Source organism: Mytilus californianus, unplaced genomic scaffold (assembly GCF_021869535.1).
Source record: "Mytilus californianus isolate M0D057914Y unplaced genomic scaffold, xbMytCali1.0.p SCAF_22, whole genome shotgun sequence".
Classification (NCBI taxonomy): Eukaryota; Metazoa; Mollusca; class Bivalvia; order Mytilida; family Mytilidae; genus Mytilus; species Mytilus californianus.
Genome location: NW_026262671.1, coordinates 6,220,520 through 6,246,454, shown reverse-complemented (window position 1 = coordinate 6,246,454; position 25,935 = coordinate 6,220,520). Strand labels below are relative to the sequence as shown.

Genomic DNA, 25,935 nt, shown 5'->3' with positions numbered 1-25,935 from the left:
TTGAATGACTCTGAAACAACAAAAAGTGGGCGGGGCTGACTCCTAACATGATTGACCAAACCATATTTAAGGGTAATTTCAGCTCTAAGCAATTACGATATAGGTCTACAACTAAATGCAAAAAACAAACTGAACTCGTACTTTAAAAGACACAACACTTGCTTTTATTAGCTGACTAGATCGAGTACTGCAATTTTGTATCAGGGCTGGCTGATTTAAGGTTCTTCAAACATGTCAAAAGGAATTGAAAATCATGGCGTGTTTACACCACAAAATCTACTATGAGTACAGACAAACTGATGCATCTAGGAAAGTTTTAAGGCATGGCAGGACCTAGATATATAAAAGTTATATGTAGTCTATGTTTCAGAAAATTAAAAACTTACCTGGATTTTGATGTGCATTTTGTTCCAGTCTGCAGAAGATAACAAAATAAACAAACACACGAGTTTCATTTGATATGTTCCACTCAGTTACACAGTTTAAATCACCTATTGTTTGCAGATGCCTATTGTCCATTTAAATCAATGCTACTCACAACATTTATATTATGAGGGGAGCTTCACAAACCTCTTTCCCAACTTAGTTTATTTTTGCACCTTCTGCACGAATGAAAAAAAAATGAATAGCAAAATCCAGAAAAGTTTATAATTTTCTGACACATAAAATGCATTTAGAATTGAATTATCTAGTTCTGTCATGCCTTGAAACTTTTCCAGGTGCACAGGTTTGTCTCTACTCTGAGTAAAATTTGTGGCGTAAATACGGCCATATTAGCCAAAAGGTTATGATGAACCTTAATGAGACACAAATAAATTTTGTATACATGTATACATTATACAACATAAATATCAAGGCAATAATTCATTCACATGCTTAAAAATCCTATGTTCCGTGGCCGATGAGAAAAATATCTCTGTCCTTTTTATATTGCAGCTAGAACACTTCCTGTTGTCCTTATCTACCAAATATAGTAACAAAGGGATATTTTGTAACAGTGTATTCATTCCACAAGTGTATTTTTTCTAGAGGACAAGTTACACTAGTGTATAATTTCCAGAGGAATTATTGCGCTAGGTTACTTTTTCCATGCTTAGTGTAAATCGTCCTTTGTTTATTTATGTATCCAAAACACTCTTAAAAGATTATTTACGGGCACTTGCTATATTTACCCTCAAAAACTAACAATAAGAAATAATTATTGTTACATCCGAGACTAACTGTCCAAATGTATTTCCTGACAAGGACCCGATTTCATACAGAAATTTCAGGTAACAATAATTTCATTTTTTATTGTTACCTGCAAAATTTTATACATTTCCAATTTATGTCTTTTTTGTTTGTAGCATCAGGATACTTTGTACCGTCCATGTCATTGCCTTGTATATACGTTGTTTAACATATTTGAAAAAAATTTATAGGAATAGAAAATTATTTATTGAGCATAAGCAATGATAGAATAAAATCACATTTATACATATTTAGAATTCTTATAGCTATTTATTTTTGTGGCACTTTCTGCACATCCAGTATGTAGCCTTAGGTGGCATTTTGAGATTTCTTATTTGTTTTTAGTTATTTCAACTCATTGAAAAAATACATTTTATCTGATTGAGATTAATTTTCTCGTCGAGCAATTTCATAAGAATCTTAACTGAAACAAATTGTTCCGCTGAGGTTATGTTTAACAAACCATTCAACACAGACACAATTTATTAATATTTCTATACATCTGGAAGTTTAATCGTCATCATCACCAGGCTAAGGTTTTCACATAATAAAATAATTTAATTGTTTAAACCACTTTTTTTTTTTTGAAAATGTCTATACCAAGTCAGGAATATGACCACGATGACAGTCGTTTTTCACTCGTTCCGTTGGTTGATAACGTTTGATTTTGTCGGTTTTTATGGACTTCCACTTTTTGAATTTATCTTAATCCGGAATTTTTTGCTATACTTTTTAATTTCACAGTTTAATCGCAAATCAAACTTTTTTAGATCAGTGCCTGCCTGAATATACTTTGCACAGAACAATAACATATGATATTATTGCTACCTGCAATTTCCGTATGAAATCATGAAGGGTCCTTGTCCATAAACACATTTTGGCAATTAGTCTCAGAAGTAAATATTTATTTCATCTTGTTACTTTTTGCGGGTAATCAAAGCCAGTGCTTGAAAAAATTTTTTTTTAGGAGGGGGTTAAAAAAATATTAAAATCACCATGTAAAAAATAAATTTTTATGTGGAAATTTTACACTAGTGTAGTTATTCCTGGTAAATATACACAAATAAACAAAGGATAATTTATGTTATCTGCATTTGGCTGAAGTTATCCTTCAAGGAAATAAGACAATGACAGACACCAAGAAATCACCTAGAGCATGGAAAAAAAATTTATAACTGAGAAATCTGTAATTGATAATCCAAATAAACAAAATTTACCTGTGTGTTTGTTCTGTTTCACAGTATTTACAAAAAGACAACACTAGTGTAAATGTACTCATCGGAAAAACTTACACGCCGGAATAAAAGTATGCTTAAAATTTTGTGCAATGTAGACTTCATGTTGCATCAATTTTCTCCACTACCTGGGGTACGTTTAGGGATGGAAAATAAGTTTTATTTCAGTGTTTACATTTTCATAAATATAAATTAATCAATTTTAAGCGGCAGTATAAAACTAATATTAGGTCAATGTCAGAAAAATACCAACTCTTTTGTATTTGGCATGGAACTGTTGAAGGGCTTGATAAACCCTGCCCTTCCCCTGTTTCTAAGCTGCATACAAAAATGTTGATATTTTTCTCACATTTGACCTAATATTGTGTGTATATTTATCAATGCCATCCTTAACTAATAGAGAACCTAGAGGCCTAGGAAAATGATATTTAAAGAAATGCATCTCTTGTGAATAGTTGACTCTTTAGCAATCATACCACATCTACTTATGTTTATATGCAAATCTCAGTTTTGGACCCTTACTTAATTGAGAATATAAACAAAATAAAAAAAGGGCTGCAAGGTTTGTCTCTTTCTATACATTGAAACCATTTCAAGCATTTATGATATATTTTCAATATAAAAATAAGGAGATGTAGTATGATTGCCAATGATACAACTATTCACGAGAGTCAAATGACATGGATATAAGCAATAATAGGTCTCAGTACGGCCTTCAACAATGAGAAAAACTCATACTGTGTTGTCAGCTATAACAATCTACAAGAAATTAAAAAAATTGTCTCCCATTGATCCATGGAATTGAGTAAAACATCTCCCTCATGAACCAATTTAAATCTGGCATTTGAACGTAAAGTATCATAAAAAATTGATATCCAAAAATAAGATACAATTTGGCACTTGTAGAAGTTGCTATAAATTTAATACAAATTGGATGAGTAGGATTTGGCAAAGGTTCAAGTTGACATGGATTATATGTAAGTAATTAAGGTAGTTGGGGTGTCTTCTTCCATCTTGCATTTTGAAATAGCAGATAGCAATCGGTCTACATCTTTAATGAAATGTGAAAATTTCGAGAGTAGTATGTAATTCATGTGTAAGACTTGTCATTTTAATATAGAAAATTATGTGTTTTATCATATTTACGGCTGTATTTTACAAAAAACAGAATATTTTTGTTTGATTCACTTTTTTCCGACTTTGCAACATAAGGGTAGATAACTCAGATATATGGGGACATAACTCAGATGAAGTAACTTTTATAATAGATTGTGTTGTGAATTTACCTATTTTATTATGTAGCAAGAAAACGAGTCTGGTGACCCCATTTTTTTCTTTTTCTTATCTGAAAGCATGTTATTAGAGCTATCTTCTCATATTTTATCTTAAAATTCTATGGTGTAGTTTTCTTTTTATCACACAAAATTTGGTTTTCCATGCATAATCTATACAAAATCTGACAATTTTGCACAACCTGTAGCATGATAAAAAGTCCAGTGACCCATACTTCTTATTATATTTTTGAAAAAAGCATGACATAAACTACATTTGACAAATAATTAAAAAATTCTATGGATTTTAATTTAGACCCCCCATCTACCTTAATAGTTGTAAAATATGAGTATGTAGTTTTTATAAACTATATAAGAATACAAAATTATGCAGTCAGTTTTCTGTTTATAACTCTACGAAATAAACTTTTCATAGTGTGAAGTACTGGCTAGAATTAAATGCATAAAGTTGCCACTTTACAACATATTTTAATCTGTTGTGAAATAAGGAGATGTGGAATGATTGCTAAATTCAGACAATTATCCACCAGAGGCCAAATGATGTGAATGTTATAAGTTACTTCATATAATAGGTTACTGTATTGCCTTCAACAATGAGCAAAACCCATACCCTATATTCAGTTATAAAAGGCCCTGAAATGACATGATGTGGAACAATTGAAACGAGAAAACAAATGGCTTGAAAAACAAACACTTTTTCCAATGAGTTACTCACCAGAAATTAAATGCCAAAATTACAGACTTGTCAATTTGGAAAAAAATTTAAAAAACATAAGGACATGTAATTAATTCAATTCATGTATATTTTAAAATTTATGACTTTTTAACTTTTACTGTGTAGTACCCATCATTGAGTGGGATAAAATGTTTCAAATTATAAATGAATAGTCAGATTAAGGATTCCCAAAACTTAAGTTTCGATGTATATTATGAATGAATGTTTTGAATATTTTAAAATGTAGATGTGAATGAGATTCATGCTAGATTATTAGACCACAGACCAGTTTTACAAGGACATATCAACCATTTTGTACAAGAATTTGAGGTAATTATGTGAAAATATCTTATTCATCTTGTGTCAGATTTTGATAAGTCTCAAATGAATAACAGGATATGTAGAATGTGTCAATGAGACAAAGGAACGACCTAAAATATAAAACAAAAGACATCCAGAGGTCAACAGAGATAGACTAGTTGTGCATAACTTTCTCAGAGACTATTCAATATCTATCAACATCTGTTCCCCTCAAGGAAAAAAACATAAGGTATATATAACTGAAGATAACCGCTGACATTGTTCATGACATAGTATATAACTATACACAATCGTAACATGGTTAATGACATTTGAATTAAAATCAGAAGAATTAGTAACTCTATAAACACCTTTAAACAACCCTAAAAAATACTGCCAGATGGTAGCACGCTCAAAGTACTGTGGATTCAGTATGATTCATGGGATACCAATTTTCATGGATTTCATGGTAATAGGTCAACCACGATTTTAAATGTTACACAAAGTACTTATTATACCTCACCTGGCCAAAAGAACAAGTGAGCTTTTCTCATTACTTGGCGCCCGTTGTCCGTCGTCATCATTGTCATTGTCTTTTAACTTTTACAAAAATGTTCTCCTCTGAAACTTCTGGGTTGAATTTAACCAAATTTGGCCGTAATCATTATTGGGGTATCTAGCTTAAAAAATGTGTCCAATGACCCTGCTTGTCAATCAAGGTGGCCGACATGGTTAAAAATAAAACATAGGGTAAAATGAAAGTTTTGTCTATTATCTTGAAAATCGCTATGAATAGAGAAAATCTGACAAAGGCAGAAATGTTGAGAATGTTGAGATCTACCAGCTGTCTATTTACGTCAAAACTGTTAGACGACTTCTTTTTAGGTGTTATTGCCCTTAAATGTCAAATTTTATCATTTTTTTTCATTTTTGTTTATTATTTTGAAAACTATAATAGATACAGAGAAATTTTTAAAAGGAAAAATGATAAGCAAGACAAGATCTACAAATAAGTCAAATGACTGAAATCATCAGACTACTCCTTATTGAAGTTATTGCTCTTTAATGATAATTTTTACCAATTTTTTGCATTTTTGTCTTGTATCTTAAAAACTATAATAGATCTAGATAAAAAGAAACTTTAAAAGTCAAAATGATCAACCGTAAAAGTCAAGATCTAAAAACAAGTCAACATGACCGTAAGTTGACTCCTTATTGAAGTGATTGCCTTTGTGTTTTAATGACAATTTTTCCAATTTTTGGCATTTTTGTTTTATATTTTGAAAACTATAAAAGATAGATAGAAAGTTTATATACATGATATAGCAAAAATGATCAGCAAGACAAGATCTACAAATTAGCCATCATGGCAGAAATCTTTAGTCAACTTGTTATTGGAGTTATTTCCTTTTAAAGATGTTTTACCATTTTTTGGAGTTTTTGCCTAGTATCTTAAAAAAGGCCGGGTAATAGATACAAATGTCAATAGAAACTTTAAAAAGAAAAATTCTCAGCAGGACAAAATATACAAATATGTCAACATAACTGAGATTGTCAGTTAACTCTGGATAGAGTTATTGCCCTTTCATGATGATTTTTACCACAAAATGGCTATTGTTGAAGATGCCAGAGAGTGACACAGGCTCTTAGAGCTTCTAGTTTAAAGAATTGTACACAGACTTAAGCAAATCTCACAAAATAATATATGCAGGTAATGCGAAGTTTTCCTCAATCCGCGAAAATTAGCATCCACATAAATAAATGAATCTACAGTGTCTGTACTCAATCTGCTGATTTAAAAAGTCCTACACACTAATTTTGTCTGCTATTCTAACCAAAATTTTTCACACAGCTATGTCATGAACAGTGCATGCAGAGATAATCCTATGCAATACACCTTATCGCTATTTGTCCGCCATTACTGGACATCACAAAGGTTCCCGTAAAATTTTGACATCACAATAGAAAATGTCTGACGCCACAATTATTATTTATTATTTTTATTGATTCATATATCTAGGATAAAAGACAAAACAGGGAACCAGAGAGATTAGAAAAAGTTTTAGACAATGTTAAAGAAATGAACGAGAAGCTGATCCCTGAGAGTCTGAAAGCTATGCAGGTCTTCTTGCCTGATATATCTGCTAAAGGTATGTCCAAATACCATACAAGTCTTCTTGGTTGATGATATAGACCTGGCATTCTGGCCCAACCTCCTCTTTGCCTCAATAAAGCCAGGCTTAATACCATCCACTTTCCACTTTTCAGGGGTGAACAGGACTGAGTTACAGCGCATGTGTAAATTGTAACCAGTAAATAAATCCATCAGATAGTCAATTAACAGTTGATTCACGATTTTAACCAGTAAGGTCTGCATAATAATTGCTATATTTTTATTAAAAATTGCATTTTAGCTGATATATCTGTAAAAGGTATACACAAATCTAGTACTACATCTTTACCAGATTAATATGTGCCTACTAAATGTTTAGTGAAAAGATCAGGAGGGATAAAAAAAAAAACTCAAACCTGCTATATCAGCCAAAACCTTTCTTGACAGGTCATCCTCTTCCTTTCTTGTTGTAATAAGATCTATGTACATGATGTATTCTGAACCTCAATTGAAAGGTAATCTCCCTATAAGGTCTGTTTTTTCTGGTCCTGAGGTTGACCCTTTATATTCAGATTTGATAGTACATACATGTATAAAGTATCCATCCTTATTTTCAGTGTTGTAGTGTTTTTTAGTTGCATTCTCCATCAGACTCATCAACAAAGGTTTGCATAAGCATAAAAGCAATTGAAAAGTGAAGAAAAATCAGTACAGAATTGACATGAACAAATGTATAAGAGATTAAAGCAACACTTAATTTCCTTCCACATGTTCAAGCTGAAATGTACTTCATATTATAATAGATGTTCTCTTTTAAATACATTCCCTAGCTTCAAAAACTAACAAGGGAACTACACAATAAAGTATCCCCTCAACATGAAACCCAATATATTTTAAATGTTTGTTTTTAGAACTTAAATTACTTTCTGCAATAGCCTTTCTTTTAATTCCATCTAGTGAATGTTTATATGTGAGACTATTTTAAGAGTCAGATTAACACATCTCAAGTGGAAAAAATCTCCCTAATTTGGGAGGTTTGGCAGGTCTGGTAGCATACAAATTATTTATATATTGTCCATCATTATTCAATAAGTATTTTATGATAGACTTCTGCTGAAACATTCATTTGATCTTCAAAATTGTCATAATAATAATAGATTATTTTTCATCTGAAAGAAAGTTTGTGCTTTTTTATACGCCCGTTGACGGGAGGTATTATGGTATACCTCTGTCCGTCTGTCCGTTCGTCCGTCTGTCTGTCTGTCCGTCCGTCTTCAACATGTTGGACATTAACTCAAAAACGCTTCAACCAATTTTGCATAAAACTTTGGTGAATTGTTTATATCTATTGAAGTAAGCTCCCTTTTGTTTTTTATAAATTTTAGATTTTACGTTTCCGAGTTATGGGGTTTTATTCATTAAAAAAAGGGGGATTTTCCAGTTTTTCGGACAATAAGTCAAGAATGTTGTCACCAACTTGCAAGAAATTGTGGTAAATTGCTTATATCTATTGACATGAGCTCCCTTTCGATTTTTATATATTTTAGATTTTACGTTTCCGAGTTACAGGGTTTTATTCATAAAAAAGGGTGATTTTCCAGTTTTCGGACAAAAAATCAAAAATGCTTTCAGCAGCTCTTATGAAACTTTGGTGAATTGTTAATATCTATTGATGTAAGCTCCGTTTAGAATTTTATAAATTTTTCATTTATCATTTCTGAGTTATGGGGTTTTATTCATTAAAAAAGGGGGGATTTTCCAGTTTTAAGGACAATAACTCAAAAATGCTGTCAGCAATTCTCATGAAACTTTGGTGAATTGTTTATATCTATTGATGTAAGCTCCATTGAGAATTTTATAAATTTTTCTTTTATCATTTCTGAGTTACTGGGTTTTATTCATTAATAAAGGGGGGATTTTCCAGTTTTCAGACAATAACTCAAAAATGTTGTCAGCAATTCTCATGAAACTTTGGTGAATTGTTTATATCTATTGATGTAAGCTCCCTTTACATTTTCATAAATTTCTAATATGACATTGAGAATTAATTGAACTTTATTTGTTTATAGTCTGACAACAGATTTACTAAGTATTGCGCAACAGCACAGTGTATTGCACAACAGCAAGAAATCTTTAATTGAATATAAATTCAATTCATATAACCAATTTCAAGTTCTTCGACTACATTTATTCAGAAACCTATAATATGTCAAATGTTTAATGATAATCCAAATTCAGACCTGTATCAAGCTTCAATATTGTGTCCATTTTTGCCCCAACTGTTCAGGGTTGGACCTTTGCGGGCATATCCAGCTGCGCTTAGCGAAGCAGTTTATTCATTACATGTACTTATAATTTAAAATCCATCTTTCTCTTTATTTTCAGTAAAAGTTGCTACAGAAATGTGCAGGAAAATTGAAGATGGTGAAATACTTGAGGTAAATTACCACATACAGGGAGATAACTCTACTTATTAATTGTTGAAGTGGAAAACCACTGATTTAGAGGTCTGGCTTTAGAAAATAGTTCTTTTTCATAAAAAGTAGTTTCTTCTTGGTGGTGTAACATTTAAAGCATGAAATATATTGTAGTAAAGTTAGGGGAAGCAGAATTAGTTTGATAGTTGCATAATTTTATAGAATTTATCAATTTTACCATAACTCAACATTTAGCATTGAAAACAAAGTAGAAGGAATTATGATTGATGTAAGGGGAGATAACAATGATTTAATACAAATACTGCATAGAATCAGACAAAAAGACAAGACCCTTGCAGTTGTCTCCCATGGCCTTTAAGCATCATGGTAATGTGATGCAATATGATATAGTGCTTCAATGTAATGCTATCTGAATCTTAAAGATATTGTTATGGATGTGATGCTATAATTTCTAGAAACAAGATTCCCTATTTACCAGGATACTTTATGAAATTTGTGGGAAGAACACTGCACTTATTAGATTAAGATGTATAATACCCATTTTTTATTTATTTTTTTTTTTAACTTGAAAACTAATATAAATGGAGAAATCGCATGAACTCCAAAAACTTAGAAGCAAGACCAGGAGTGTTGACATAAAACTGAAAAAAGAAAACAAATTAATTTAGTCTTAATACAAGTGGTACCAATTGATTAGTCTTTCATGATGATGCTCCTTGCAACATTTAGGATCCTTCCTTTGTCTTTAAAATGGTCACCTTTCGGTATCACGCTTTCACTGGATATTTGGTGACATATTTTCTGCTTATTTCTGCTTATTTCCCAGTACAGAAAAATTATTGTCTGCCATTCAATTGCTCTACGACAACAAAACATGAGATTTTAGCAGACAAGAATAAGTACTTGTAAATTTGCATGTAAAATGGCATTTTGTTACAACCTTTTTAACTGACTTTTAACTTTTTCACAATCAAACACGACAGATGGGATTTTTTTTAAAATTAGGCACGTTTGCATTCCTTTGCAAATCATCATGAGGTTTTTACAATATGGTAGTCAAGGAAAATACAATTTTTGCTCTTTGAAAGTGTTACATATCTTACATGATTTTTTTTCATTATTGGAGGAAAAACATATAAAATGAGATTGCTTCTCATCTAAATGCCAAAAAATGTGTCTTGCTACGTTTGATTAACTGCAGTTCCTAAGGCTATTTTGACTGACTTTTACACTTTGATAGACATGTTGCTAGAACCCTTTTGTCCCCTATATAAACACTATGTCAACTTCAGTGCGATATTCATATTTGATACTAATGTTTGTGACTGTCTAGTTGGTCTCGTGCTTGCCTCAGATGCAGGAGGGCCTGTGTTCAAACCCAAGCAGGATTAAACCAAAGACTTTTAAATTGGCATTGCCTGGTTCTCTACTAAGCATGCATCATTTTGGAGTAAGAGCAAGGGTGACATGTTTTTCTGCAGATGGTTACCTTTTGAACTAGCAGGTTAAAATTCAGTTCAGTGTGTTGGTCTAGTAATAAGCAGGATTCATATTCATATCTCATTAAAATATTCATGTCCTGAATATGCATTTACTTTGCCACTTAACCATGGTGTTAAACAGCTAATCATCCATCCATCCATCCATCAATCTAATGAATGAAAGACTAGTGTGTGGAAAGATGAAATTTATCGAAAAAAAATAATAAATGTTTGGGTTGAGAATAATAATGATTCTTTTTTTTCAAGGTTATTGATTAGTAAACTGGGCAAATGCTCTCATAAACTTTACATAAAAGTCTGAAAGTTTGACTGTGTGTGCACCAGCAGAAATTTAAAAAATGGCCTAATTGCAGAATCACATGTCATATTAATATTCATTGTAGAACAAACAGCTGCGACAAAACAGATCATCAAGAAAAGAGCGATGGGATGAGTTCCTAAAGAAACAGTATCAGAATTGTGATGAGATTGATACAGATTTTAATCAGCAAGTGGAACGTCTCAAAACACATTATGAAGACTTGGAGGATAAGTTAGGTTACTCAACCATGGCAAGTGCATGACGCAAAAGGATATTTGTTCATTATTATATTGTTAATTTATTATTAAAGTGTTAAATTTGAAGTTTTTTAAATGGCATGTTATGTGGCATTTTACAGATGTTGATATATGAGGGTCTGGATGGGGGTCCTTCATTTCTGTATTCTTGAATTTTTTAGTCCATTTTTCTCTATCCTTAATACTTTTTACCCATTATTTCTCTATTCTGTAAACCCCCATCCAAACCCTCATATATAAATGCCTAATCATTGTATTGAGGCTTGTAAATATTGAGGAGGTTCTGTCAGACTGGAAATTAAGAAATTTGTTATTATTGCAAAAGTTTGGATGGAATAGGTTTCTAAACAATAAAAACTTGCATTTTGATAGCATTATTCATATGCAGCATTTCTGTCCATTATGTTATGAAACTTATACACAATGCTTATTACCACAAAATATCAAGATTGAATTTTGGTAGCGTCACTCTAACCGTTCTAGAGTTATGCCCCTTCATAAATGGAAAAAATTCTAAATTTTTAGTGTCCGTTCTCTAACTTTAGTTTGCCTCAACCAAATTTTATGAAACATATACACAATGCTTATTACCACAAAATAAAGAACAAGTTTGAATTTTTTCATTTGAAAATAATATCCAAATATTAAACCTTCCATTGGATGCATGTGTACCAACAAATTCATATTGTGATTATTTACTTCCTTGAATATTTTGAAAGAATATCTGAACATCCAGTCAGATATTGAAAGGATATCTCAATAGCCAGATCAGCTATTGCCATAACTTGATGTCAGATGTTGTTATCCTGCTGTTCTTTTCCTCTGTATTTACAAGGCCAAATATTACCAAACTTTACCGAAATGTTCCTTAATTAGGGAATATTGTTGAAAAATGTATCCAGGGATTTGATAGTTGTTGCTAAAATAGAACATAAGAGTAAAACTGAAATTTGAGGCTTATATCTCAAAAACTACAGCAGTTCAGGCAAAAGTCACAAGGGTAAAAATAATCAGCAGGTCAAGGAAAAAAAAAACCGAACAAACAATTGCCGCTGAAATGTCTAGTATAAATGACAAGATTATTAGGATCAACAAAAAAGTTTACATTGCTGAAACTTTTTACTGACCCCTTACAGGAGTTGTTGCCCTTGAAGATGGTTTTTACCCTTTTTTGTCATACTTTAGTACATATACAGATATCTATAGTATGGTAAAAAATATTCAGCTAAATGAGATCTACAAATAGATCACATGACCAAAATCGGTAATTGGCCCTTTATAAGAGTTACTACCCTTGAAGGCTGATATTTTCCCTTCTTTTTGCATTTAATGCAAAAACTATAGCAGTTAGAGAGAATATATAGTAAAATTGATCAGTAAGATAAGATCTTCAAATAAGTCAACAAAGCCGAAATCAACATTAATCCCTTATTGGAATTATTGCCATTGAAAGACACTATTTGCTTTTTTTTTGTTTAAAGAAGAAACTACAATAGATAGAGAGAAATTGTAAAAACATAGGATAATATGACTGTTTAGATACCCTGGGATCTTTTATCAAAAAATTTAAATACAGTCAAGACTTTTTTCCTATTGTCACAATGTGAGATAATTGATCCTTATTCCAATGGCTGAAATGTATTTAGGAGGTTCAAGAAATGCTGTGCTGCAAAAAAGTCGATACAGTTTTCCTACTATACGAATTATAATAGTACTATTTTATAAGATTGTTTGTTTAGATAATGTATAAACATAAGGAGATGTGGTATGAATGCTAATGAGACAGCTCTCCAAAAGATGACCAACAAATGTGTTTTATAACCAATTTTTGCGATATTTTTACAGCAACTTGGGGACAAATCTGACTTGGGAAAGGGATGGATTTGCTCCTCTTGCCTTCTTATATAATCCTTACACTCTAACATTATTTACCTGCACAATGTGCTTATGTCCACAATATATAATGATTGTTAAGCCAAAAATTGGAAACCAAGTATGTAAACCTTTTTAAAAAAATAAAGACCGAAACAAAATTATTGAAAACTTTATTTTGTACATATATTAAATGGTACAGACAAAGCAAGATCATTTATTTCTAATTAATGACCCAAAATTGGGCATGCAACCATACACAATACAATGATGATTTAAATATGCAGGAAACATTCACAAAAGTTAGATGATCATATAACATGATGGTCTATTATTACTTGATAAAATCTAAGACTACTAAATATTATGCTATAATCTCAAATAAAAGTTCACCCGATTGGACATGGTCCAGGCCAAATGGGCTTGAAATTGAAAGTTAATTTATACATTCTGGCGAGAAGTTTTGTTCAGAATATTGACCCTTTAGAATTTCTTGCATAGTCTTTCTATTTGAATTACTCAGTAGTCAGATGACATATATGTAATATTAAATGAAGTGAGAAGTTAAGGAATTCGTTCATACAACAGCATACACGTTTACGCTCTCATACAGTCTATCGAATGCACACAAGATATGAACATATATCACTATCCGGTATGTCCTCTGTAAACATTCAAAAATTCTGAAAAAGAAAACATGATGTATTTGTGATATTGACAGACGTGGAAATAAGGCAGATGACACCAAATTAAAAACTAATAAAGTACCAGCCAAATCGTCAGTACCTCTATCAGACTCTTGCCGCCTCTAACAGACTCTGTTTAGTACCACCAAGACGAGCGTCGGTCACACGAATATCTCTTTGCAATTTCTTTGCAATTTTGTTAGACAATTGTCTTCTTTTTGTCTGCTTAGATGTGTTTGGCAAAGAATTAAGATTTTGCACCATTATCCCTCAAGTTATAAAAAGAAAATCTAGGTACATTTCTTGAAAAAGGAAAAACGTGGATGCGGGTTCGAATCATAACAACAAAAACATTATTACAGTCATCAAAAATAATCAAACTCGCACATTTTTATACGACCGCAAAAAAAATTTTGTGGTCGTACCGGTATATTGGTATGACGTTGGCGTCGTCGTCGTCGACACATTAGTTTTCGCACTCTAACTTTAGTTTAAGTAAATGGATCTCAATGAAATTTTACCATAAGGTTCTATACAACAAAAGAAAGGTGGGGATTGATTTTGGGGGTTATGGTACCAACAGTTAAGGAATTAGTGCCAAAAAGGGACAAAAAACAAGCATTTTTGTAGTTTCATGACAATAACTTGTGTGTAAGTGTATGAATCTCTCTGACATTGTATCATAAGGTTCCATATTACAAAGGGAATGCTGGGATTGATTTTGGGGGTAATTGCCTCCAAATTTTAGATTAGGGGCCAAAAAGGGGCAAAAAACAAGCATTTTTCTAGTTTCATGACAATAACTTGTGTGTAAGTGTATGGAAGTTTATGAAATTGTACTACAAGGTTCCATATCACAAAGGGAAAGCTGGAATTGAGTTTGGGGGTAATTGCCCAAAAATAAGCATTTTTCTAGTTTCCAGACAATAACTTGTGTTCAAATGTATGGATCTCTCTGAAATTGTACTGCAAGGTACCATACCACCAAGGGAAGGCTGGGATTGATTTTGAGGGTAATTCCCTCAAAATTTTAGTAATTAGGGGCCATAAAAGGGCAAAAAAACAAGCATTTTTCTAGTTTCAGGACAATAACTTGTGTGTAAGTGTATGGATCTTTATGAAATTGTACTGCAAGGTTCCATATCACAAAGGGAAAGCTGGGTTTGAGTTTGGGGGTAATTGCCTTAAACGTTTAGGAATTTGGGCCCAAAAAGGGGCCTAAAACAAGCATTTTTCTAGTTCCAGACAATAACTTGTGTTCAAGTGTATGGATCTCTCTAAAATTGTACTGCAAGGTACCATACCACAAAGGGAAAGCTGGGATTGAGTTTGGGGGTGATGAATCATAAGGGGATTCAAAAAATACGGGGGGATTTTTTTTCCTTTTTTTTCTTTAAAATTTTCCATTTTAAATTGGTTATTTCTGATTTATATATTAAAGCAAATAATAATGATATGGTTTGAATAGGTAAATTAAAAATTTTTAAGTTCTTAGACCACTTTCATTCTGTGTGAGAAACCTATGCTGTGTCAAATATTTAATTACAATCCAAATTCAGTGCTGTATCAAGCTTGAATGTTGTGTGCATACTTGCCCCAACTGTTCAGGGTTCGACCTCTGCGGTCGTATCAAGCTGCGCCCCAGCGGAGCATTTTGTATATATGTTGTAAGCGCTTCATACAAAATGTACTTCGGTCACCGCTTTTACACCTCAAGAAACTATAAAAAGAAGCATTCAGTTCTTAAGCACAAACTTACCAAAAATTTGTGACATAAACCCGAGGGGTTGTTCAAGTACTACCGGGAATGCTATTGCGTTAAATTTTAAAAAATCGAGTCGTCTAGCTTTCAATGAATGCTTTTTTGTCTTAATGACCGATACATCCTTATTTGAATTTTTAGCTAGAAATATATAGGAACTAAACATTGTATTTGGAGGTTCATGAAAATGCACTTTTTAATTTGTGAGTGAAACAAAAATTATGTAGGGGAGCATTACTGGTCAATACTGAAATCTTACCTTCAAACGACATTTTCCCATCCTTATTAGTGTCCGCCTCTTCCAGAAGTTCTTTTGCTTCCGCTTTTGATACGTTTAATGAAGATACTATTTCCGGAATTGTCACTTTGCCATCACCGTCCACATCCATAGATTGGAATATTTTTCGCGCTGCATTAACTTCTTCTGTGTCTTCATGAATAAATTCTGTAATCATCCTTTCAAATTCAGGATAATTTATGTAACCATCACCTGAAATGTAACAACACAACTTTATGTGACTACGGCCAACAATGAACAAAAACCATACTGTATAGCAAGCTATAAAAGGCCCCGAAATGACAAATGTAACACAACATGCCAAGAAATTTCCTCCGTTGAAATTTTGCAAATATCCCATAGAGCAAATTACACGGATGATTAATATTAACCATTTGGTATATGGCTGTGTTCTAAGCGACACGTACTTGCAGGTCATAAATTAATTTGTTGAATGAAATCAAATCTTTAACAACTAATGGATGCCGTAGGAGGTCTACCGGAGTTTTGAGCGAGGATTTCTTGGCATGTAACAGATAGAAAAATCAGGGTTAGAACTCATAGAACATGCAAACAAGGTGCGGTGGCAAATATTTCATGGATTTTATGGACACAGAGAGGGTTACCCCGTCACCCTTTGCCAAAAAAAAACCTCCTTTTTCTTCTATGTGCCTCAGGACTTTTAGTTTTGAATTGTAGTTTCACTTTCCATATTCGGTATTTATTCTAATGTAAGCTCCATGTGGTAAAAATCACGTGATGCAGGAATATATTATCTTGGAGTTTAGGCTATTTCTTTCTTTTCGGGCGGGGATTTCAAGCAGACAACATGCATGTGTATAACGGCACTGTATATTTTCTTTTTAAATAAAGAGAGTTGCCGGTCCTGTACATGAATAGATCGGTTAGAAAGCAAGGTTTTAACTTTAATTAGATTGGAAAGCTTAATTCGAGATTTGAAATTGAAGGCCCGAAAAAAAAGGGGGTAGGTTGTTCCACGGGGAATATTTTTATCTTATCAGAGACATATATGTCTCTGATCTTATGAACTGTACGTTTGAAAGGTTTAATTTTTGGTTTATTTAATTAAAAGAGAAAACAAAAAATGTTAGACAAGTTGTGAATGTTTTTCTTCCTTTCTCCCATGCCAAGAAATTGCCTCCGTTGAAATTTTGCAAATATCCCATAGAGTAAATTACACGGATGATTAATATTAACCATTTGGTATATGGCTGTGTTCTAAGCGACACGTACATGCAGGTCATAAATTAATTTGTTGAATGAAATCAAATCTTTAACTACTAATGGATGCCGTAGGAGGTCTACCGGAGTTTTGAGCGAGGATTTCTTGGCATGATTCAAACGAGAAAACTAACTGCCTGATGTATGTACAATATAACAAACCAAAGACAAATATTATATACAGCAACAAAAAACAACCATTGAAAGATAATTTCGAATGCTTTTTAATTTTCTTCTTCATACTACATTTTTCTTGGATATAATGTTTCAATGTCAGAAACAGCAACAGATAACTCCGTATACTACACTTTGACTGATGATTTGGCGACAAAACCATTGGAAAAAACTACTAAAAGACAAACAACAGTGTGAAAAACACTTCATTGAAATCTTATATATATATGAGCAACACGAAACCCCCCCCCCCAATTTTTATTTAATTGGGGTAGTCTCAGGTGCCTCAGTCGGTAGGGAAGGCTAATCTCCCACGTGTATCACATGTCAATACGTATTGCTCATGGTAAGTACACATTCAATGATAGATTTTGTAAGTCTAATTCGGTAATGTTACAATCGAGGAAAACATTTGATATTTCAATTATGTACTACATGCACAAAACCCGACTAATCCGCTCGTTATATTCCGACTCACTATCGATCGCTCGAGAGAACACTGACAGATAGAGGGCACATCAACATTCGAGTTATACTGTACCGTTATCATCCAGCTCTCCCATCATCTGTTTTATCTGATCCATGCTGAACTCTATTCCTATTCGTTTAGAAGCTCTCCTGACCTCAGCTACTGAAACACGGCCATCTCCATTCTCATCCATAGCACGATATGTCTTCTTTATAGCTTTAAAAATCAGAACGTCGAAATTACATTGTATGAGAAAAAAGCAATGCAGGTAAGGTCATAAGTCACCTTTTCAGAATCTTATGCATATCGAGTGTTTTTAAAGGGTACACCAAATAACTTTGATTCGTTAACATTGTCCTCAAAGAAAAAATATCCATTGAAAAAAAACGTCATTTTCAGTATGGTGTCACGTGACAAATAATGCAAATACCCCGATTCGCTAGATTCTGAAACGGCACATTTAGCAGCATCATTTTATATACTATTGAATACGTGTTTCTCTAAAATGATTCTTTAATTGGTTAGTGTTTGATTAACGCCCATGCAGTGGCAAATATTTCATGCATATTTAGGACTTTACTGACTTAAAAACTAATCCAATAGGCCATCAGGTTGTATCTTGAAGTCATCCGGAATGAAAGGCGGAAAGATAGTACTGTTATCAGATTAGAAACAATGCTATTGCAGCCTTTCTTCGTTTTCGTGCATCATGCAACACAAAAATCCACCCAGGGCGTTGCTGTTGGTTATAAAAGAGCGAAAACATAAGACGACCTCAACTGCAAAGCATAGCCAAGCTTTAAAAAAAAAGATTTATCTATGATCAAGCTTTAGAAACTAGCCAAAAGCTAGAAGATATGTGTTGTTAACTTTGGTCATTTTTCCAATTTGAAGGAGTTGATCGTAAATGAGACAACAACCAAACAACAGAAACCTAACAACATATAAACTACATACTGCATCCAACAAGAGATAGATCTCTATTATATGTAAAGCTCTAATACAGTTGTGAATGCATTTAACAATAAAAAAAATACTATCAACGTTCTGCCATCCGCATCAAAATAACTGGAGTATGCTAAGATCAATTAACTTTAAACTTTACAATATTTCAAGATTTTTAAAAACGAAGATACTTTTCGATTTGAAGAGATTTCTGATGATATGAAACTTGAACCGTCAGATTTCAGGCAAATATTTACATGTCGCGCTCTAAACTGAGTTTGCCTCGGGAAAATTGCTTCAAATATTACGTTGTTGGATGTATTGTTGAAAGTAACATCCCTCTCCATTTTGAATAAAAAAAATCGGATCTGCTTTTCTGTATATAAAGGTATGATTTCATTCATCAAGTTTATGACATTTTATACGCATAAGGATCTCCTCCTGCAATTTATTTCTGCAGGGCTTTTTTTACGGACTCCTGATTGAATACCTTCTACGTATACAGTATTCCATTTTAATTGCGCTCCTGGCGAACAATATGATTTATTTGATTTTGTTTTTTTGTTTTTAATTTTGTTTTTATCTCAACATCAATTGTTTTTGCTTCATTTGTTATTTTTTTAATATACAATCATGTCAGTGTTGTTGTTGAGCGAAAAAGAAACACGAACTTGAAATTTCATGAGCAAATAAATACCATGGCAACTGCAACCTACCATCACGTGCTTCTTTCGGTAATTCCATCGTTTTTATAACTTTTCATACAGGAACACAATACTGTAACAAAACAGATAATTCAGGGTAAATCTATATACTTATGAATATGCAGTTATTAATAAGCAAAATTAGCGTACAGATTTTCATTGTTTGTGCACTGAATTTAACATTAATTGTTATTATATTGTACATATATTGAACTTTTACACTAGATAACCTATTAACCCTTGACAGTTTCTTCTACCACTATATTGTTGTACTATAATACCACTGTCCCTGTTGAGGGGACGACCATTTGGGGTTTTTTTTTGGGGGGGGGGGGGGGAGGGGGCGTGTGCTGGATGATTTGAGAAATAAATATTCCAGCCTGGCTGGTAAGAAATGAAAAAAATATCCTTGCGCAAGAAAGGATGAAAAATGTTTATTTTTCTATCCAACAAAATGAAAAGAATAATTGTATACAAAAGAGAAATAGTTACACGACCACAAAAAAATGCTTGGTTAAAATTTAAAATAATTTGTCTTGATTTTTCTGAAGATGTAAACTGTGACGAGTTTGAAAACAAGAAAAAGGTGATTTTTTTTAGAGGAGAGGTGTTGTACATGTATGATAATTTGATTTTAATGACCGAATCTACGTTTAATAAAAATGAACAGCACAACAATTCACTCCAATATTGACTTTTTTTAACATTACCTCATATGTGTAGGTATATACAGGGGCGGATACATGATTCTTGAAAGGGGGTTAAAACAAAAGAATTAGTGCCGACCGTCCGTAGTGAAAAATTTTCCTATTTTATGCTAAATTTCATATTTTCCAAATAAACGGAGACATACGACCTCTATTACCCACATTCCCCGGCCCCACCCCCGTGACTGAATCCGCCACTGATATTTGTGATACAAACTATCTAGTGCTCAATGCTCAAAACAAAAATGTACGATACCTTTTATATAGATAATCCAAATTTGAAAGTGTTAAAATCCGCACTGTTCGGAAGATCAAACAATCAAGAGAGCTGTAATAAGATTATTTTAGATTCGCCATAATCCGTGCAGACAAGGCTAATAGGTGTAAAATCCGTACTTATGATACAGGTTTAAATTTTATAATTTTTTCGAAGTCTTTTTGCAGTAGGGTCACAATCAGTTTAAAAATAAGAATAAACTTATTAAGAAACCAAACGCTTCATTCAGGCATTAAATTATTTTGTTGAATGATTTTGATATACAAATTTTGTTTCGATATGCTTAAGCCCGCCACATGCAGTAATGCCTGTTCCAAGTCAGGAGGTTTTTTTCATATCAGTGGTTGTCGTGTGTTGCTGTATATCATATTTTTTTTTCGTTTATTGTTTTGTACATAACACTGGCCGTTAGTTTTCTCGTTTGAATTGTTTTACATTTGTCGTTTCGGGCCTTATATAGCTTAATATGGGTATGGGTTTTGCTCATTGTTGAAGGACGTACGATTACCTATAATTGTTAAATTCTACGTCATTTTGGTCTCTTGTCTAGAGTTTTCTCATTGGCAATCATACCACTTCTTCTAATTTTACAATAGTTTTACATATATCTTTACTATCGAAAAACACTTTTTTTGTATGACAGTTTTCGTACAATATTGGCAATTTAACAAGTTTTTGTTAAAATTTGAGCAATTTCTAGGCATTTAAAAAGTAACTTCTTAAATCGCTATTATTGGTTATATCCTCAATCTACACACTTGACGCTGTCATACTGGGAACTTTTTATAAAAATCGGAATACCTTTTCCTTGTTTTTTTTGTGAAATAATATCACAGGAAAATGGCCCTACCTCTTTCTGTAAAATGAGATCGGATGCTAATTTATGAATCATAAAAGAGTCATATTACTCAAACCTTCCAAAAATTAACCTTCTGGATCCGAATACGTTTCACTAACTTAAAGACAGGCTATTTATTTACGGATGATAAATTTCAAAAATAATTTTTTTTTACAATATTTAAAAAAAAATCTGCTTTCTTTAAATGCGAGGTTAGGATGTATAAGGTTCATTAAACATAGAATTGTACACGGTCAGCTTGAACAGAGGATACAAACGAGTTTTAATCCTTATTTATTTAACCGGGTCAAACATCTTAACAGATAATTCCATCGAAACACCAAAAGTACGAAGTCTATTAAGTGTAAAAATATTTATTGTTCTACATTAAAAGACTCTGAAATAACATTTAACTTTTCCGTTTGGTTAACATTTTATGTTTGGTCAACATTTTAACTTTTCTTCAGAAAATAATGAAATTGAAATAGGAAAGGACTTTTTTTAAATTAGAACTACGATCAATACATCGCAGTAATAGTATGATTTGGGAAACACCGAAAGATCCCTTAATTCACTTCCCTTAATTTGCCTTCGTTAATTTTATTCTATCCCAAGATTATTAGACTTTCAAATGAATATCTTGTCTTACTATTTACAAAAAAGGCAGGAATGCCTACAAGGATTATAGTCAGTTAATCGTTTTTTGATGCCAAGTTATAGTAATCCTTCGTTACAATTATTATTAGAAGTGGCGGGTGCATAGGTTTGGTCCAGCTTGTCGGTACTATGGAACTGGGTTACTACTGTACTTAATATATTCAATAATGTACCAGTTGCTTTTGATTGAATGGTTTGATTTTGATTTTTTCTTCTGTTTTATTTCTTTTTTTCTTCTGTTTTATTTCTTTTTTTCTTCTGTTTTATTTCTTTTTTTCTTGTCATTCATCAAATCATTGTAATCATTGCATATAAATTTTATGTAATTATTCATCTCTGCATTGGGCGCAGCGATTAGCAATAAAACACTATTCTATTCTATTCTATAATTTTTGTTGTGTTTTTTTTCCAAACAAACTGTCACCGGAAGCTATAACGTAAATGTTCATTACACCTCTGGAACTGCTCATCAAACGTATTGAGTTGATTCAGTCATAAATCCCGTAAGACGGACACTTTCGTGTGCCAATAACTGGACACCAAAAGTGATCATAATGCTTAAGCCACAAATATTTTATTCGATTCATTTGAGAAATCGCACTGTAGTATAACAATGAGGAGATGTGGTATGATTGCCAATGAGACAACTATCCATCAGAGTTCAAATAAAGTGTTAGTAAGCAATTATACGCCAGTTGTACAGCCTTCAGCAATAAGAAAAAACCATACCGTATAGTCGGCTATAAAAGGCCCCGACATGAAAAATGTGAAACAATTCAAACGAGAAAACTAATGGCATAATACATAACAAAACAATTTACGAAAAACACAATCTAATTTAGATTAAATCTCCGCGCTCGCTCATTTTTTTAAATGCGTGGTCGCTACGCAGCGACCAAGCTTAAAAATATGAGCGAGTGCGGAGATTTAATTTTAATAAGATTGCTGAAATCAAATATGACAGACACGAACTAACGACAACCATTGTACTACAGGCTTCTGACTTAGGACAGGCACATAAAGAATGTGGCGGGTTTAAACATGTTTGTGAGCGCTCAACCCTCTCCCTAACCAGGGGAAGTGGCGCAACAGCACAACAAAAGAACAAACTGTAAAAATCAGATGCGATTTGCTAACCTCAATAGATCGACAAGCGTCACAAAAACCAACAATAAACCAGTATATACTTTCGGTATTTTTTATGATATGAATATACATGTAAAAGAATGGCAGATTTCTGAGAATAAAAGTTAGCCCACCTGTTATGAAATCTGCAATTTGAGAGGGTCTGCTTTTTTTTGGGGGGGGGGGGATCTTCATTTTTGTAATGTTTCAATCATTAAGCCATCGTTCTTTAATTTTTGGAGCCAATTTTCTCAATTGTTACTGTTTTAATCCATTATATATATATATATGTATATATATATATATATATATATATACATAAAAAGATGTAGTAGGATTGCCAATGAGACAACTCTCCACAAGAGACCAAAATGACACAGAAATTAACAACTATAGGTATACTCTATTCTGTATATTCTAGTATCACGTTATTCTCTATTATCTACTTTTTTCTAAGATCTTCTAATCATTTTGTCTATAATTGTTTATTTTTGGGCCATTAATTTATTTTCTATTCTGTATATCTCATTCAGACCCTCGTTTTATTTGGGGAAATTGTTCCGTTCTTGAGGACAAAACTTTTACGGAACGTCTCATTCCACTTCGTTGAATAATACAAAATAAAAAAGGATAACAGAAAGTTTACAAAAAAAAGTAAACGTACTGTACCTACCAACAACAAGCAGACGACTCGGACTCCTTCGACAAAAATAGACGTACAACAAAGACAAAGAACAAAGAACAATACAAGGTCTAGATAACATGACTCAGCTCGCCACAATGTAATTGGGGTGTTCACTTACCTATAGTTACGTACATTTCTGTTTAAGAGTTGTCTCATTGAACCACGTCAACACAATAAAAACATACTGCACAGTGCAACTTCCAACGAACATGACAACACAATTTTAGCAGGAAAATATGAGAAGACAAACAATGATACAAGATTATAAGAAATATTATGAATCATTGCTCAAACTCTAGTTTAACGTGTCGTTTGCAATTTTAAAATGTAATAACAAAAATACCAAATCCGAAGGCAGATCCAGAAAGGGGAAATCAACAAAACTGACAAAACCAAACTCTCGACAATATCAACCGACTGGGGAGCAACTTATTCCTAAATTGGTACAGGCATTTTCCGAAGAAAAACGCAGGCCTGACTTCGGGAAAGTTCGGAGAGCTAACATTGCTTCGGAAGTTGAATGTGTGCATGTTTTTGTTTGTTCCGGTTGCCGATCTCGTATTGTCATTTTGAACTCTTCTGATCTTTACATAACACTCTAATCCGAAATATGATAGCACGAATGAATTTAAATTCCCATGCAATCCTGTAGAACTTACCTTCAGACACTATCGTGTGTCACAGTTGTAATTAAAACAGTCTTATTATTTATTATTCCTTATTTGATAAACTTAACTGTGTTTGTAATCACTATGAACTTGGTGTAAATTAACGACTTGATAAGTATTAGGAGTGACGTAACGAATTATGAAACCAATTAGGTTGTAACAAAACACAACATATACATATATTGTACTAAGATAACAAAGATCTTGTTCAAGATTGACAAATTGACCCCAGTGTCTTAAATACAAATGTTCTTAAACAACATATACATACATTGTACTGAGATAACAAAGATCTTGTTCAAGATTGACAAATTGACCCCAGTGTCTTAAATACAAATGTTCTTAAACAAAATATACATACATTTATAATTGCCATTATTAAAGTTATTTAAATTCATAAAAATATTTTCATAAAGTATAATTGGTTCTTTAAACGTTCATATACTGACTGTCAGAACAATAGCATAATAACGACTTACGAATATTTAAATCACAGACTCTGTCCCTCATTCCAAACTGTTAATTCTTACAAGTGATTCAAACTATTAACTGTGCTAAGTGTGTATATTATATGATACAAACTACGGAATGTGGGCTTACATCACTGTCCCAAATATGTTTTATCACGCCACATTATATATATGCCTTTCCAAAGTCAGGAGCCTGTAATTCAGAGGTTGTCGTTGGTTCACGTCTGTCATGCCGGTATTTGTCTTGTCATAAACCAGAAAGTTAGTTTGCTCAATTGCATCGTTTCATATTTTTTCAGGTCTGTGCTCTTTATACTCGACCACACGGTATGGGTTTTTCTCATTGTTAAAGGCCGTACGGTTGACGCATGGTTGCCTATAATTGCTTACATCTATTTCATTTGAACTGTGATGGGAAGTTGTCTCATTGGCAATCATACCACATTCATTCTCCTTATTTTAATAATTATGAATTTGTCTATCCTTTTAGCAACGTTGAGGCAATAAAAAAAAATACATGGATCAAACCAAATATACAATTTCAAGAAGCATAGATAGAGTGGACAAAGAACACGAAAACAACTAACAAAAGAGAGGCAGAAGATACCAAAGAGATATTCAAACTCCAAAAAGTCCAAAATAAACTTTTTGAAAAAAACGAAAAACGATGAAAATACATGCAACAGTCTACAAATAAAGGCAACAGTAGTATACCGCTGTTCAAAAGTCATAAATCGATTAAGCGAAAACAAATCCGGATTACAAACTAAAACCGAGGGAAACACATCAATTATAAGAGGAAAACACAACATAGAAAACTAAAGACTGAGCAACCCAAACCCACCAAAAGCCGGTACGTTATCTAAAGTGCTTCAGAATTATAAACAGATCCTGCTCTACAAAATCTTTTTAAAAAATGTTCAAACAGAGCAACAGGAATCTTGCATTGTATTGCATTGGTTTAAAATTAGACATGAAAATGCAAATACAGTCA

The 25,935-nt window shown here is 32.7% G+C and overlaps 2 protein-coding genes across 3 annotated transcripts; one reads left to right on the top strand and one right to left on the bottom strand.

Annotated features, from left to right (window-relative positions):
- Positions 1 to 32: 32 nt before the first annotated feature.
- LOC127732193 (biogenesis of lysosome-related organelles complex 1 subunit 5-like) lies at positions 33 to 11,449 on the top strand. The gene is made up of 5 exons (XM_052241266.1): positions 33 to 72; positions 4,720 to 4,802; positions 6,793 to 6,922; positions 9,271 to 9,323; positions 11,209 to 11,449. The coding sequence occupies exons 1-5, from the start codon at positions 48 to 50 to the stop codon at positions 11,386 to 11,388; spliced, it is 471 nt and encodes a 156-aa protein (XP_052097226.1). The 5' UTR covers positions 33 to 47; the 3' UTR covers positions 11,389 to 11,449.
- A 1,962-nt stretch (positions 11,450 to 13,411) lies between these two features.
- Positions 13,412 to 24,650, bottom strand: LOC127732195 (uncharacterized). 2 transcript variants are annotated; one of them, XM_052241269.1, is made up of 5 exons: positions 24,463 to 24,650; positions 19,527 to 19,587; positions 17,938 to 18,081; positions 15,963 to 16,193; positions 13,412 to 13,938 (listed from the first exon to the last, which is right to left on the bottom strand). In XM_052241269.1, the coding sequence occupies exons 2-5, from the start codon at positions 19,552 to 19,554 to the stop codon at positions 13,904 to 13,906; spliced, it is 438 nt and encodes a 145-aa protein (XP_052097229.1). In that variant the 5' UTR covers positions 19,555 to 19,587; positions 24,463 to 24,650; the 3' UTR covers positions 13,412 to 13,903. The 2 variants fall into 2 exon arrangements, with proteins under 2 accessions (XP_052097229.1, XP_052097230.1); XM_052241270.1 differs by lacking the exon at positions 24,463 to 24,650 and adding an exon at positions 23,792 to 23,831.
- Positions 24,651 to 25,935: the final 1,285 nt, after the last annotated feature.